At 43.1% G+C, this 13,909-nt stretch overlaps 2 protein-coding genes across 3 annotated transcripts; one reads left to right on the top strand and one right to left on the bottom strand.

Moving 5' to 3' along the window:
• The first annotated feature begins 2 nt into the window (after nt 1-2).
• Nucleotides 3-3,711, top strand: coq10a (coenzyme Q10A). 2 transcript variants are annotated; one of them, XM_030352564.1, is made up of 6 exons: nt 3-79; nt 481-686; nt 1,047-1,196; nt 1,303-1,495; nt 1,592-1,693; nt 1,851-2,018. In XM_030352564.1, the coding sequence occupies exons 2-6, from the start codon at nt 550-552 to the stop codon at nt 2,016-2,018; spliced, it is 750 nt and encodes a 249-aa protein (XP_030208424.1). In that variant the 5' UTR covers nt 3-79; nt 481-549. The 2 variants fall into 2 exon arrangements, with proteins under 2 accessions (XP_030208424.1, XP_030208414.1); XM_030352554.1 differs by having other exon boundaries at nt 9-332; nt 1,851-3,711.
• Nucleotides 3,712-4,267: 556 nt separating this feature from the next.
• Nucleotides 4,268-12,917, bottom strand: cs (citrate synthase). The gene is made up of 11 exons (XM_030352541.1): nt 12,711-12,917; nt 10,661-10,708; nt 10,351-10,458; nt 9,679-9,744; nt 9,402-9,533; nt 8,951-9,139; nt 8,595-8,794; nt 8,031-8,160; nt 6,655-6,756; nt 6,335-6,544; nt 4,268-6,165 (listed from the first exon to the last, which is right to left on the bottom strand). Exons 1-11 carry the CDS (start codon nt 12,759-12,761, stop codon nt 5,995-5,997), a joined length of 1,407 nt encoding a protein of 468 aa, XP_030208401.1. The 5' UTR covers nt 12,762-12,917; the 3' UTR covers nt 4,268-5,994.
• Between the last annotated feature and the right edge of the window lie 992 nt (nt 12,918-13,909).

The following is a 13,909-nucleotide window of genomic DNA, read 5'->3' as shown; positions in this document are numbered from 1 at the left end:
GACGAAGACGGACGGTGAGCCAAGAAGAAAAGGGCTGCCCTCCCAGCTGACCACCAGCTCCCTCTTCCCGCTGCAGAAGGTCGAGTGACTCTAATGTCATTTGACAACAACAGGAAGGGGAATACTATTATACACTTTTGACATATATACTAAACGCTTGAGAAATGGAATAACACAAGTGTGTATGGTAATAACGGAACGCGGCCACAGGTCGTGGGAATCAGAATAGTTTATAAAGGCTAAGCTAGCCGCCGGTGGCTAGTGTCTCGGCTGATAAGGCGTAATGCACCGTGTCGGCTGATAGTCGGATCAGCAGTGATTGTGACAGCTAGGTAAGTGTGAGGTTGCTCTCTAACGAATGTCAACTGGTAAGCTAGAAAGGTACATCGAGGTTAAACAGGCGTCACTAGTGTGTATATATATATCCGTCTGACTGAGGAAGCCAACGCCGGTTGTTTGACAACACCTTGTTTTGGGCAGGTTCCCTAGACACGACTGGGGGTCTCCTGACTGGAACGAGGATAGGATACCTTCTAGAAGTCATTTTCCATGGCAGTCCCGGCTAGTTTACGTCGTTTACCCATGGGTGTGCGAACATTCAGTGAGTTTCTAGAGATCGCCACCCTGGGCTCCCACCAGTCATGCCGCACCGCGGGCTCAAGAGAGCGCCTCCGCCAGAACATCAGGTAAGCTCTCCGGGTTCTGTTGACATGGATCACACTGGGGATACTTGTAAATGCAAGGTATATTATTAGCTGTCCTGCGTCCCTTTGACAGCTGTCAAGTTCTATGTTTCCAGAACAACTTTTGCACTCTTTTTATACAGAGCGAATGTCACGTTACAGCTAAAACTCGAAAATACCAGCATATACTTTAACACCACACAGAGCTTCCATACCCTACTGGAGCTCAGTGTAAAAATCCAGCAAATGACTTTGTTTTGGACACCTGGAATGTAATTGTCATTGATGGTGGTGGGTGGTGTTGACAACAGTTTGTACTCTTTCTGGAATACAGCTTATTCTAGCTTTCCCCTGAACGTTTAGACATTTGTCCTCCTGTGGCATCCTAATGACCAGAACTCCCAGAGTGCTTTGCCTCAAAGACTCTGAAACGATGGCAGCTCTTCCTCAAAGCAGAGGCTTCATCAGCTTCACCAACAAACGGAAGGAGTACTCGGAGCGCAGAATACTTGGGTAATAACTAAGCCTTAGCTGACTAATTTCAGCAGTGTCCAGACGTTTTCCAGTGGAATTTGTGTGTTGAGTTATATGTGGTGTTTTTATTTTTTAACTGCCTCAGGTACTCCATGCTGGAGATGTACGAAGTGGTCTCCAATGTGGACGAGTACAAGCTCTTTGTGCCCTGGTGTACAAAGTCCCAGACCATCATGAAAAGAGCAGGCCACGCCAAAGCTCACCTTGAAGTGGGGTTCCCGCCAGTGGTAGAGAGATACACATCTATGATCACCAATGTCAGGCCCCATCTTGTTAAGGTAAGTGCCTTTTTGTTTTGTTTTGTTTTGGTTCAGGAAGAGGATGTAGGCTGTTGATTATGCTTTAGAAATGTTCCCATGTTTGGCTGGTCTTAGGCTGTGTGTACGGACGGAAAGCTGTTCAACCACCTGGAAACAATATGGCGCTTCAGTCCTGGCATCCCCGGCTACCCCCGCACCTGCACTGTAGACTTTTCAGTAAGTACCGGGCGCCGTTCTAGTCCTCATTTATTTTACTTAATTTTGCTTTTGTTTTCATTCAGCTTTTCAATATCTTTGACATCTCATGTCAGTAGCAGCCGTCTCGTGGCTCTGTGTCTTGAGTTGAACGTCGCCCTTGTTGTCTCCTCCCCAGATCTCCTTTGAGTTCCGCTCCCTCCTGCACTCCCAGCTGGCCACGGTGTTCTTCGACGAGGTCGTGAAGCAGAACGTTGCCGCCTTCGAGCGGCGCGCAGGCAAGCTCTTCGGCCCGGAGACGCGCATCCCACGGGAGCTGATGTTCCACGAGGTGCACCACACGTGAGGCTGCCCCCCCATCCGCCCTCCTCCAGCCTTACCAACACCAAACAAACCTTAGTCCCTCGACACACACACTCTCACTCAGATCTGCATGACGCCCTCCCACTGTTGTTGTCCTTCTCCACGAAGAACGAGCAGCAGAACGCTCCGATATCGCTCACAAAGAATGAGTCGACGCAACGCTCATTCCTGCACCAAACCCGGGCTCATCACATTATTTATTTTTAAATAGGCCAACTGAGTGTTATTTTCCACTTACCTCTACTGTAAGGTTCTTCTTTTGCAGGTAAAACCGTGCGCTGTTACAAACTTCTTCTACATAAATCCAGCATCCTCTCCCCCAGAATATCGCCTGTTACTTGATCCTTAAGTAATATACAAATGAATGGCAGTGAGTCAAATATTGGCATTCTTTGACAATATAATAACACACATGATATGTAATGTATTTGAAAGTTACACCCGTTGAGGCTGACTTGTTGCTATTCTGTTCACAATGTAGCTGGAAACAGCCAACAGCGGGGCCAGAATCTCACTCACTAGCAACCATCCTTTTTAAGTTGGGATCTAACTCTTCTGTTTAGATTTTAGCCTCCGCTTATCGCATTAGGGAATTTCATTGATATATATTATTTATGTTTAAAGCAGAGTTTTAATAAGATGATGTTATTGAGCTTGGATGTATGCCGACAGATATTGGGTTTTAATTTCATACGTTATTGATTTAACGCAGCAGTGTTTTATTAATTTCTAAATGAATTGTGCCATGCTTGTTGGAAGCTAGACATCTCGCTCTCCTCCATTGTGTGATCTGATAGTTTTTTGCAGAGGGTGATGGTACATTTTGACTTAAGTTAATTTAGGTTTCGTCTCACTTGTTTTGTTGTGATGCAGAGCTTTAACTTGAAGTTGATCGTTAAAGGTATTTAGTTTGAAAAAGGGGAATTTTCCTACACAATTGCAGAATGGCTTATCTTACGGCCCTGTACAGTGACATACCCATTAACTAAAACAAGGAAATTAATCAAATAAACTATCCTCCTTCCAATTATAGATGAGTGCAATATTAATATTTAAGCTATGCAAATTCTACCAGAAAATAGATTACATAATCAAGTTATATTTTAGGTGAATTCACTACATTCAACTACTACAATATCTAAAATTGTCTGTAATACACCTCAATAATATGATCTCTTACTCTCAACTGAGTTTAAGTGTATTAAAGGACCATCAACATAAACACCCACTGTACTCTGACTATTTCTCTCCTCAGGAAGTTTCCCGGTCGTAGAATAGTATATAGCAGCCCTGTTCTTTAAACAATTTCTGTTCATATCTGCATCATGGCTGTTACATGAAAAGACACGGGGGTATAGTAGTTATGGCACACTAGATGGCTTATTACATACCTCCTAAATGTGGATACACAAATGTTCTTCAGTTTACCTTTTACTTAAGATACAAATAGTCATACCTTTAAACCCTAAAAGTAGGCGAGACAGTTGAAGCTTATACAGCACCTTATTGTTTGAATCACCCCCATCCCCAACCCCTCTCCCTCAGTCAGAAAGTGTGAATTATCAATCTTTGGCTCTAATATTTCACTTGAGAGCCTACATGTACATTTGTGAATACTCTGCATTTCAGTTGTATTTAAGTTAAAAATATTCTGAAAATAAAGTTTATGAAGTTAATATTGCATCAAATTATTTTTGGTTTCTGTGCACCACGTTGATGCGGGCAAAGTATTGTGTGTGTGTGCGCGCGCAGGCAGTTAAAGATGTAATTATTTCCTATGCACCCTCAGGCATGCTAGATATGTTACGTGCACGTCAGCATCACATGCGTTGCCCAGTGTGAGAGCTCCCCATGTTGGCACTGACAAAAGCTCTGTGGGACAGAGGCGTCTCCAAGGGGAGCGGGAAACCGGAGAGGGGAGATGGTATTTGGAACAGTTATTAATAACGGCACCAGGGATAGGTGCCCATTTGGAACGTCTGCGCACTTGAGGTTGCCCATCTTTCAACACAAGACCGTCTTCACCATTCTACTGGAGACGCATGGAAGGCAGAGGATGATGTTGATATTTAAATATGGGACTGGGCATTAAAAACGTGTTCCCCCTGCAATTTATCAATAGTAAAATGAGTTTGGTTGACTTTGTTTGTTTGTTGAATGTGTTTTCCACTCCTACATTTCCTAATTCAGATCAAGGCGGTTTGTTTTGAAAAACCAAAAACAACTTCAAGGTCTTTGTTAATAAAAACTTTTATTGTTTTTTCTATTTTTGTTAGGTTTTCGGATATTTGTTCAGTCAGGGCAGCTCTTGCCCATCTGACCTATCCCAGTTTGTTCCTGTTGTGATTCTTTCCTCAGTGAATACATCCCAGCTACCGCACACAACCGTTACACTCTCTACGATCAAAATAACATCCTCATACACTAAGCATATGGAAGAGAACAAAATCAGAAACTGAGCAAGGGGAGGAAGCCATAGAAATTAAAAATTCTGCAAGTGAATGAGCAACATGTACAGACTATTAAGCCGTTACTACACACAAAATGGAGTGTCTACAAACGATAGAAACTGAACAGACCTCAGACAAAAGAGCAAGCTTGAAACATTCAAAACTAACACCTGCACCAGCTAAGCCCATACAACTAGGCAAAAATCACTTATATACACAGGTTAGACACAGTGAATTTTAGATCAACGGGAGAATTTTCGGAAAGCAGAGGTCACACTTTCAGCGACGAGTGAGATTGGAACACAAGGTTGTTCTTCTACTTGGTAATTGTGGTTATAGGAGCAACATGTTTGACGTAGAGCTCATACATTCAAGCTATACATTTATATATATATATATACCTATGTACATAGTGTATAAATAAAACCACATTGCAAGCCCACAGACTATCGTTTTATACATATTTAACACCCAAAATAAAACTCCATACAAAAGGACACTTAATCAATCTGGGGAGTCTACTGCTATAAATGAGGGATTCCAAACTAGCAAGTGCTCATTTTGGAGTAGTTGGCCTGGGATAACGTTACAATCATACACCTGCAAAGAGAAAAGACGGACCCACCCACCCCACATGTATTCAAGCTTGCTCTTAAGCATCAACCATAAGCACATTAAAAACACCTCTACTGTAATATCTAATGTCACTGTTTCTGTACACCATCAGGTTTCTTTGGTACTCTGTACTGCTCTTCAGAGCAACCACCAAGCACAAAGCCCATTGTAAAATGAAGACAAGATCTAGTTATTTTGATCATAGAGGTGAAAGTGGTCATAAGAACACACTAGTTCAGAGAGAAAGGGGATACCAAGAGCTTTTTACTAATTGTGTTTTATATCTGGATAAATCTAAAGGTTTCATTACGCATGGATTTACTCTATGGTTTGGGAAGGGCCTTTAACCTCAACTGGAGTGTTCATATTGGGAGTGAGGTCTACCAATAGCCTGGGCAGAAGGACCTTTGGGGAGATTGCATAGAAGACAAAGAATGTGTTTCTGCAAGGGGCACTTTCTTTTTGATCATAATTTTTACATTTTCTGCAAACAAATCAAAAAGCGTTTCAACCCATTAAGTTCCAATCAATGCCTCAGTCATCTTCGATTTGGAGTCAAATTCAAATGCCATGCTTGGGGTCAATTGTAAGCAATCCCAGCAGCCGTGTGATGGTACGCACATGAGCCCATAATGAAAATGGTGCATTTTCTTCAAATTTTCCAAATGAGAAAGTATGTTGAGCAAACTCGACTGACTTCTACACCAAAGTGCATGACAATTTGAATTTACCTCATGTGTGAAAGGACCTTTACAGTTCACCGCCTCTTTGAATCCCTTTCCCCTTGGTGGTGAGAAGGACAGCAGTAAACTTATTTTACATTTAATATACTTTTCCTCTCCCTTACAACCGCCACCCCCCACCCTCTCCTCCCCTCCATCTCAGCGGGTGCGATCAGCCCGACTTGGTCCCCACCAGACTCATGAGTCCCTCTGTGCTCATGGACTTGGGGCGCTCCAGGGGGAAGCCCAGCGCTCGGCTCCACACCAGCTGGGCCAGCACGCCCAGGGCGCGGGACACGCCAAACAGCACTGTGTAGTAATTCATCTCCGTCATGCCGTAGTACTGCAAACGAGAAAGAGGCACATGGTTCAGGGGGAGCAGAAACGGGGCCGCTGCAAATGATTCTCACGTGTCCATTCTGAAAATGCATTTTGCTACACATTACATCACTACGTGGACTTTTATTAAATCTCCCCCTACCGTGAATGTCGATAACTCAAAATATCATTACCTGCAGGAGCACCCCACTATGGGCGTCCACATTAGGCCATGGGTTCTTGGCCTTGCCCTGCTCCAGCAGCACGTTGGGAACAATCTTGTAGAGCTGGGCCACCATCTTGAACAGGGGGTCATTGGGCAGGTGTTTCAGGGCAAACTCCTGCTGGCAGGTATAACGTGGGTCGGTCTTCCTCAGCACAGCGTGGCCATAGCCAGGCACCACCTGTAGCACAGAGAGAGGGGGGAATATTTGAAATGGTGTCAAGATGCCACAAATTACCCTTGTTCAAAGCTCAACTGAGAGGGCTAAGGTGCGTTTATAGTGGACTTTACCCTGCCAGACTTGAGTGTGTTCCAGATGTAGTCTCTCATTCTCTCATCGGACACCTCTCCACCCAGCTCTTTCTGCAGCGCAGTCAGCCACACCAGCACCTCCTGATGGACAGAAGAGACAATACACAGAGCACTGTCAAATAAAATGAGATATAGACAACGTTATGGTGGTCTAGTGCTTGTGCAGGAATACAGGGGAACATTTACAATACAATCAGTGAGAGTTGAATATGCAGAGGCATGATTGTACAGGCGTCTTAATACCATCATCGACAATGCTTTTACTTTGAAATTATTCAGTGTCATTAGTTTGATTTAGGGGTGAAAAGTACCATTTAACCAAGTACTCACCTTGGGGTACTAACCGATACCTGTGTACTGATGTAGTAAAATTGAAGCCGTTAAATATAATTACAGAAAATGGAAGCCACAAAAAAATACAAAAAATACTAAAGGATAACTTCATCGACCTGGACCCTATCTCACCATCATTTTGGGTGTAAGAGACTAATGCACACAATGTTATTAATGGGTCCAGTATTGAGCTAAAGTGCTTCATCAATGACAGCCCCTAAGGAGTGCAATGTAACCTTTTAAGGCAATAGCACTACGTCAATGTAAATCATCTAAATGCACTTGTTTTTGCCAATGACAGGCTCAGATGGTTATTCTAGGAGGACCTTTGGCTTGATCCGTCTGTGTTTCATTGTGTCTTATCAAGCGTCGCTACAGGTGAAGTCTTGCTCTGTAATGTCGTGAAAGACTACGTTGGAACCTTGGGTGAGAGTTGGGAAGAGGAGTGAAGTTGTTGGAGACGCCTACAGAAAGCAGAGCTGGGTGTGAACGATTTGGGTGAGGCAGGGTAACGAGACTACAGATAACAACAGGGACATTTCCTACTTTCCAACTCAACTCTCAAGGGCAAGGTAAAGAAGTAAGTTGTATTTATCCATAGGGATCCTTTCCCTTATGTCAATAACTGTATTAGAAATGCCATCACAGATATGTTTGCGGGAGTTGTTGAACTTGACAGCCAAACAAGCCATACAGAACCGAAACATAATGCCTCCTGCTGCCATGACGTATGGGTACATGAGCAAATAGGGTTTTTACAACTGCATTTGCTTCTGAAACAGAACCCAGATCATTTGTCAATCAGTTTCTGATTCGCAGTTAAAAATCGTAAAGGTCAATCATGATGCATTTGGAAGGCGGAAACTTAATTTGAGAAACGGCAATAAGTAATGTTCAAAATCTTGCCCGATACATATAGATCAATTTGGGTCCTGCCAACCGATTCAAATGGGTGAATAGTAACATCCATATGCAACAGTGTTCTTACTAAATATTCCATCGAAAGGACAAGAAGGACAAACCTGGTTGGCCAGGCCGTGCAGAGGTCCCGCCAGGCCGTTCATGGCTGCGCTGAAGGACAGGTAGGGGTCAGACAGAGCACTGCCCACCAAGTGGCTGGTGTGGGCACTGACATTGCCTCCCTCGTGGTCACTGGTGGAGGAAAGGAGGGCAGAAAGCAGGGCATAAGAAAACAATCAAGACAATCCTTTTAAAACCGACCGACAATCTGATCTCATGAGCAGGGGATCCCATTGGGCTTAAAAAGCACGTATAATTAGGGCCACTAGGGGGCAGAATATGATCACCGCCCCCACAATCCTATCCATTGACTCACTCAAGGGGAAAGGGTCTGCCCGTTTTTGGTATTTTGTAAGAAGAGGGTGCAGCAATACATTCAGACTCAAAAATGAAATAAATAGGTGATGATTCCGGTCTGGCGCTAAAAAATATTTCATATAGCCTTAGGAAACAAAAAGGCATTACACCCCTGCTGTATTTCCCCATAATGGTATACTGCTTTGAGCTTGAGTAGGGAAAAAGCCAAGACCCACCAAGCGGGCGTTCCTTGTTGCTACACGCCGTACCTGTGAATGGTGAGGTACAGCCTCATCAGCTCAGTGAACTGGGCGTCGCTGTAGCCGAGCATGTTGGTGAAGTTGTGGGACCAGTCCAGGTTGGAGTCGATGGCTCCGATGCTGCTGCCCTCGCGGTACAAGTTGCGGTAGATCTTGGCTGCGACGCAGGGCAGCTTGGCAATCAGGTCCATGGAGTCCTCATAGACAAACTAGCGCAGGGGAAGGAGACCACGTCAGGTCACAACTAATCAGAACCATGATGATCCCTGTGAGGTTTGTAGAACATAAAAGTCCCCCCCCCCCCGCCAGAGGACCTAGACATCCAAGGGACTAGAGGGGAGTGCATGTGCTAAAGTGGCCCTCACCTCCCAGTACTTGGACTTGTGGACCCCCTCGGAGTAGGCCCGTGCAAAGCCACTCTCGCTGTTGAGCGCTGTGATGGCTGCGCTGAACTGAGACATGGGGTGCAGGTTGGTGGGGAAGTTGTCCAACATGGTGACCACATGCGAGGGGAGAGCAGCTCTTTTCGCCCATTCTTTGGACAGCCAGCTGACCTAAAGGACAAAAACCCAGAACAAAGCAGGCATCTTCAAAATCTGGCATTACGGCAAACCCGCACAACTTGCTGTATGCTGGCCTTTACTTGAAACAGCAGGATCTTATCACAGAACACTCTCAAGAGAAGACACTCCAACAGAATAACAGCCATCACATCACCGTCTGTAAACATGTTTTGCCATCTCAGCATATTCTGAACAGAGCCTTTTGTGGTGTGCGTCTCTAAAATACGGTTGTGTCCGTCATCCGTATGCTCACCTGTTCTTCGGTGGGCACCTGTCCTGTGATGAGCAGCCAGAAGAGACCTTCAGGCAGTGGCTCCTGCCCTCCTGGCGCCTTGGGCAGCAGACCCTGACACTCTGGAATGCTGTAGCCACGGAACCGGATTCCCTGAACAAGTGAGAGAGCAAGGGTGAAGAATTTGGGGTTGCTACCTTGATGGAAGCTAAACTCGGCAGAGATGGGCCTATACAGCAGAGGTATCATAAAGACACACAAAATATTTTTCGTTATGGTTGCCCTTTAGCATACACACCTCATCTGGATCCAGCACAGACGTCTCATACACCAGCCCCTTCATTCCCCTCATACCGCCATACACCTGTATGTTCACAAGAGAGACATTGACAAGTTAAAGGTGACCTCTACTAAAACATGAATCGTCAAACTTTTTTATTGTCCACCTGACTTTACAATGTTTTTTACAGTTGGTCAAGGTGTCAAGATAACAATTAATAACCAAGATCTTTTATCTTCTGATCAAAGTACATTGTTATTATTGAAGTGTTAATTTTCACCAAGTATTAACTTGATTCAACCTGGACCCTATCAACTTGAGAATTATTTACAATGTAGTAACCAAATCTAGATATAACATGCAAAACCTGTACAGATATTAGCAACATTTCAAATAAAATGGCTGCGTTGGTGAAAGTATATGGAATCTATATAGGTTTGCTGTAGCCAATGACAGGTCAGCCCTTCTGTGACTCAGCTAAAAAAAAATGTCCTCTGTAACATGCCCTCTGCTCACACTGCCCTACCAAGTGAACATAAGGTCATTAGCCAACGCTCAAACGACAGCAAGGGGAAGAGTATTCAAAGGGTATCTTATGTTTAAAAGCATACATGTGTATGCATCTTGCAATCTTTGCATTACAAATGAAAAGTTTTTGAATCTCAGCATTGCATATCAGAAATGACTCACCATATCAACAGTGATTTGGCCAATGTTGGTTTTTCCGTATTGCTGTTTGAAGTTCTTGATCCGGGTCTGTTCTTTGGGGATAAGGTCTGCCATAACATCCTTCAGATTCTGCAAAAAAATTAACTGGTTAATTAAATGAACCTCAACTGCCAAAGTTAAACTCTGCTTAGGATCTAGTTACTGACATTGCTTGATTTAGTGTTGGAACCGAATCGAGAGGCATAACGACAGTGAAAACAATTCTCTTTTCTCAATCCTTCAAAACATGCAGTCTATAAGACTATGGAGCTGAAAGATAAGGATTACTTACAGTTGTTGCGCTGGCATGTCTGGCAGCCACCAGGGCAGATGTGGCATTCTGGTGAACAAGAAATCAAGGCATTTATGAGGCAGGTCACTTTACATCCGTCCATAGCGTTGCACACGTTTGCCATACTTAAATCAATTAGAAACTCAAACGAGGGACAACTTTTACTGGTGCTTCTTTGTGCAATGGAAGCTAACCATCTGGCATTGACTCGGCCGATAAGCAAGCAGCTAGTGTTTTAAACCTAGCTTGCAACCAAGCCATTACGTTTGGCATCTTCAACTCAACATCAGAGGGTGGTGCATACAATACTGCACACCATGTTTGGATTAGGGGAGGTGCCGCGAAAGTGTAGCTTTCTAGATTTGAATTTTGCCACAACTTGTCAACAAAATGCACATATCGGGTATGGCGGTTCAGTTAGAAACAGTGCATTAGCTTCTATCGTAAAAATGTTCTGAGCCAATTATATCTTCTTACATCAGAGGGGATGGTAGTAGATATAGGTTCTGTAGATAAGTAGGATTAAAACGGCTATCGGCTAGTGTAGCGATGACATTAGCTTCAGTAACCAAATAGTGATCTTGCTGCGATGGTAGGTAGCAGTCACTGAAACGGGACTCCCTGGTAGGACTGTCTAAAGGAAGGGAGGGCTAAGGGGGCTTGAGGACAGCTGGCTAGTGTCCAAGAGCAACCCAGGCGTGCTTCACTAACGTAGTGAACTATGGTCCTGGCGGTTCCCCCCAAAGACCAAAAGACATGAGCTCATTTCACCGCAGTTACACATTGTCCAGACAGCAGAGATTATGTAACCCAACCACACGCTTGTGGATCTCTTGGTACTAGTAACTCCTATCTTCTACCTGCCCTAATGGAAGGGATGGGATTATTATTTTCTCAGCAGGATAGAGGCTTTCCTCTGCATTGTTATTGCTGAATTGTAATTACAGAGCTTAATTCAAAAACGTTAATTAATATATGATGGAAACACACTAATTAAGCATATTATGACATGACATGCATCGTTGTCCACTTTTCAAACACAAAACAAATATTATCCTATTTAAAAGCTATTATATGACCCCTATTTAACTGCAGACTGTAAGGAAGCTTTAAGCAAACATTCCTGCTAATAACAGTGATGAGGTTATGATGACCCTGAAAGAGCTGCACAGCTTCCAGTGTATAGTTAAATGGTCCAATATTGAGCTTAAGTTTAATGACTAGCCCTGGACAGGACCAATGAGAGGACACTGTATTCTGCAGCTAAATGAGTCTCATAGTCGTAATGTGAAAGAGTTCTATGGAAATCGGACACTTTATTAGGGCAGTAGATGGACACATTGTCTGTCGTAACCAATAAGAGCTACTACTGTTGAAAGCAGAACAATATCACTAACATACGAGCCACCAGTTTATGTAATTCTACATAATATGAAAATGTATGTATTTGTATACATACGTATAAACTTCAATTTGTTTGTTTTTTAATATAAATTGGTGTAGTTAGTCTACCTTGTTTTAACTAATGTCTAATTTGAGATAATCCACTCGCCCACAGTTTAATTTAAGTAACCAAACAACGTAAACGATGACGTGAAGGTCAAATGAGTTGAAAAGAGATGCAGGAGTAAAGCCTGTTCTAAATAATGGGACTTCAGTGCTCACAATAGGTCACTGAGCTACAATAATGCTCCCCTTAGAGCGAAATGAAGAGGTGAACCGGTTAGTTAGACGGGGGGTTAACCAGCCAACACGTCGGGGCTCACAAAGCCAGGCCGGGCTGCGCTGCTCCGGTCAAGTGTCACTAGAAATAAGGTTATACATTTTAATTCCCCGCTTTACAAACCGGAAACCCCGTGTAAATCTCCGTAATACATTATATTTGAAACGTTCATCGATGTGTGAGTTGACTTTTACGATGTGCTTGAAGGGCCGGCACCTCACTTTGAGTAACACTCGCTAGCTTGTCGTTAGCTCTATCGCTAGCCCGTTCACGTTCCCTTGAAAGCTAACCTCCACGGGTTTAGGTTGGACATAAAATATTTCTTACCTTTGAATTGAGAAGCTTAGGTGCTATCCGGCTGATGGTTAGAAAAGACATTATGTTTGATAGTGTCTGGATCCAAACTAAGACTTTTGAGGTAATAGAGCCACTATCAGTGCACCGCGGAGCTGGTTGAAGGTGCCCCTCCAGAAAGCAGAAGGTTGAAGAGGGATCCGGGCCCGCAAGTAGACGTCAAGCTAATTGGAGGAAAGGTTCTACGTCACAATAGCGTAATACATTTTCATTGGTCAGATGACCGCATGGTGTATTTCTATTGGTCAGCTCTCACTCGGCTCTCTGCGATAGTTCATCGTGTAAAGGGTGTGTTCAAGAAATAGAAGAACAAGTTTTATTATTACTCACTTTATGATTCATATGGTCCGACTCCGCATTTCCGTCATGGGGGGAACACCTGAGAAGGATTACATATTGAAAAAGTGTTTTGCATTTCACCAACATAGTTTATCTATGGTTTTTTTTGTATATGCAAAGACAATGAGTTACATACATGTATAAATAGATATAATGGACAGGTGTATTATATATGTTGAACGAATTATTTCAAAATCAACCCCTTTAAAAAAACTAGTTGTAAGAATAGCATAAATATACCTTGGCTAGGTCACTTATATGTAATACTAAACAGGTCTGTCGCAAGAACATCACCCAACTTATAATGGGTATATGTGTTTATTGAAATGAGACAAAATAAACGATAATGTCCAATTTACCTAAACTGAACTCCACTCTACACAACTGTATTTTAAACGTTGTACTCAACCAAAGCATTATGAACAAGTGATGAAAGCCATGCACTATGCACAACTGGCCTGAACTAATACTTTTGGTCCATTTCAAGTTATGAAAAAGCCAATACACAACTGCATTAAAATAGCCTCTGTGTATAAGTTGCACACGTACATCTGGGCGCAAAACACTGCGCTTTAGAACTGCTCTTCTTGATCTTGAAGTCAATTTCAAGTAGTTTATTGTCAGAAATTATTACAACTAGACACCAGGAACTACTTGCTAGGGCATAGAATACAAGGAAGATAAAACATGCTAGAGAGAAAGAATATATAAAAATATACTATAAATATTAGCAGCCTATAAATAAATGAGTAAATTAGTACATGGTTATAATATAATTAAAACAAATTCTATACAAAATCCCAATTGTAACTATGTGCACATCCTGCTATTTG

The sequence above is a fragment of the Gadus morhua genome, chromosome 1, assembly GCF_902167405.1.
Source record: "Gadus morhua chromosome 1, gadMor3.0, whole genome shotgun sequence".
NCBI classification, from domain to species: domain Eukaryota; kingdom Metazoa; phylum Chordata; class Actinopteri; order Gadiformes; family Gadidae; genus Gadus; species Gadus morhua.
The sequence above is the reverse complement of the archived record's forward strand: the minus strand, read 5'-3'. Positions and strand labels throughout refer to the sequence as shown.

Coding starts and splice junctions, on each gene's coding strand:
- coq10a (XM_030352554.1), top strand. CDS start 550: ATGGCAGTCCCGGCTAGTTTACGTCGTTTACCCATGGGTGTGCGAACA. Junction 1,197..1,302: donor TCGGAGCGCAGAATACTTGG/GTAATAACTAAG, acceptor TAACTGCCTCAG/GTACTCCATGCTGGAGATGT. Junction 1,496..1,591: donor TCAGGCCCCATCTTGTTAAG/GTAAGTGCCTTT, acceptor GGCTGGTCTTAG/GCTGTGTGTACGGACGGAAA.
- cs (XM_030352541.1), bottom strand. CDS start 12,761: ATGTCTTTTCTAACCATCAGCCGGATAGCACCTAAGCTTCTCAATTCA. Junction 9,534..9,678: donor CTGTGCTGGATCCAGATGAG/GTGTGTATGCTA, acceptor TCACTTGTTCAG/GGAATCCGGTTCCGTGGCTA. Junction 6,757..8,030: donor TGCACGGCCTGGCCAACCAG/GTTTGTCCTTCT, acceptor TCTGTCCATCAG/GAGGTGCTGGTGTGGCTGAC.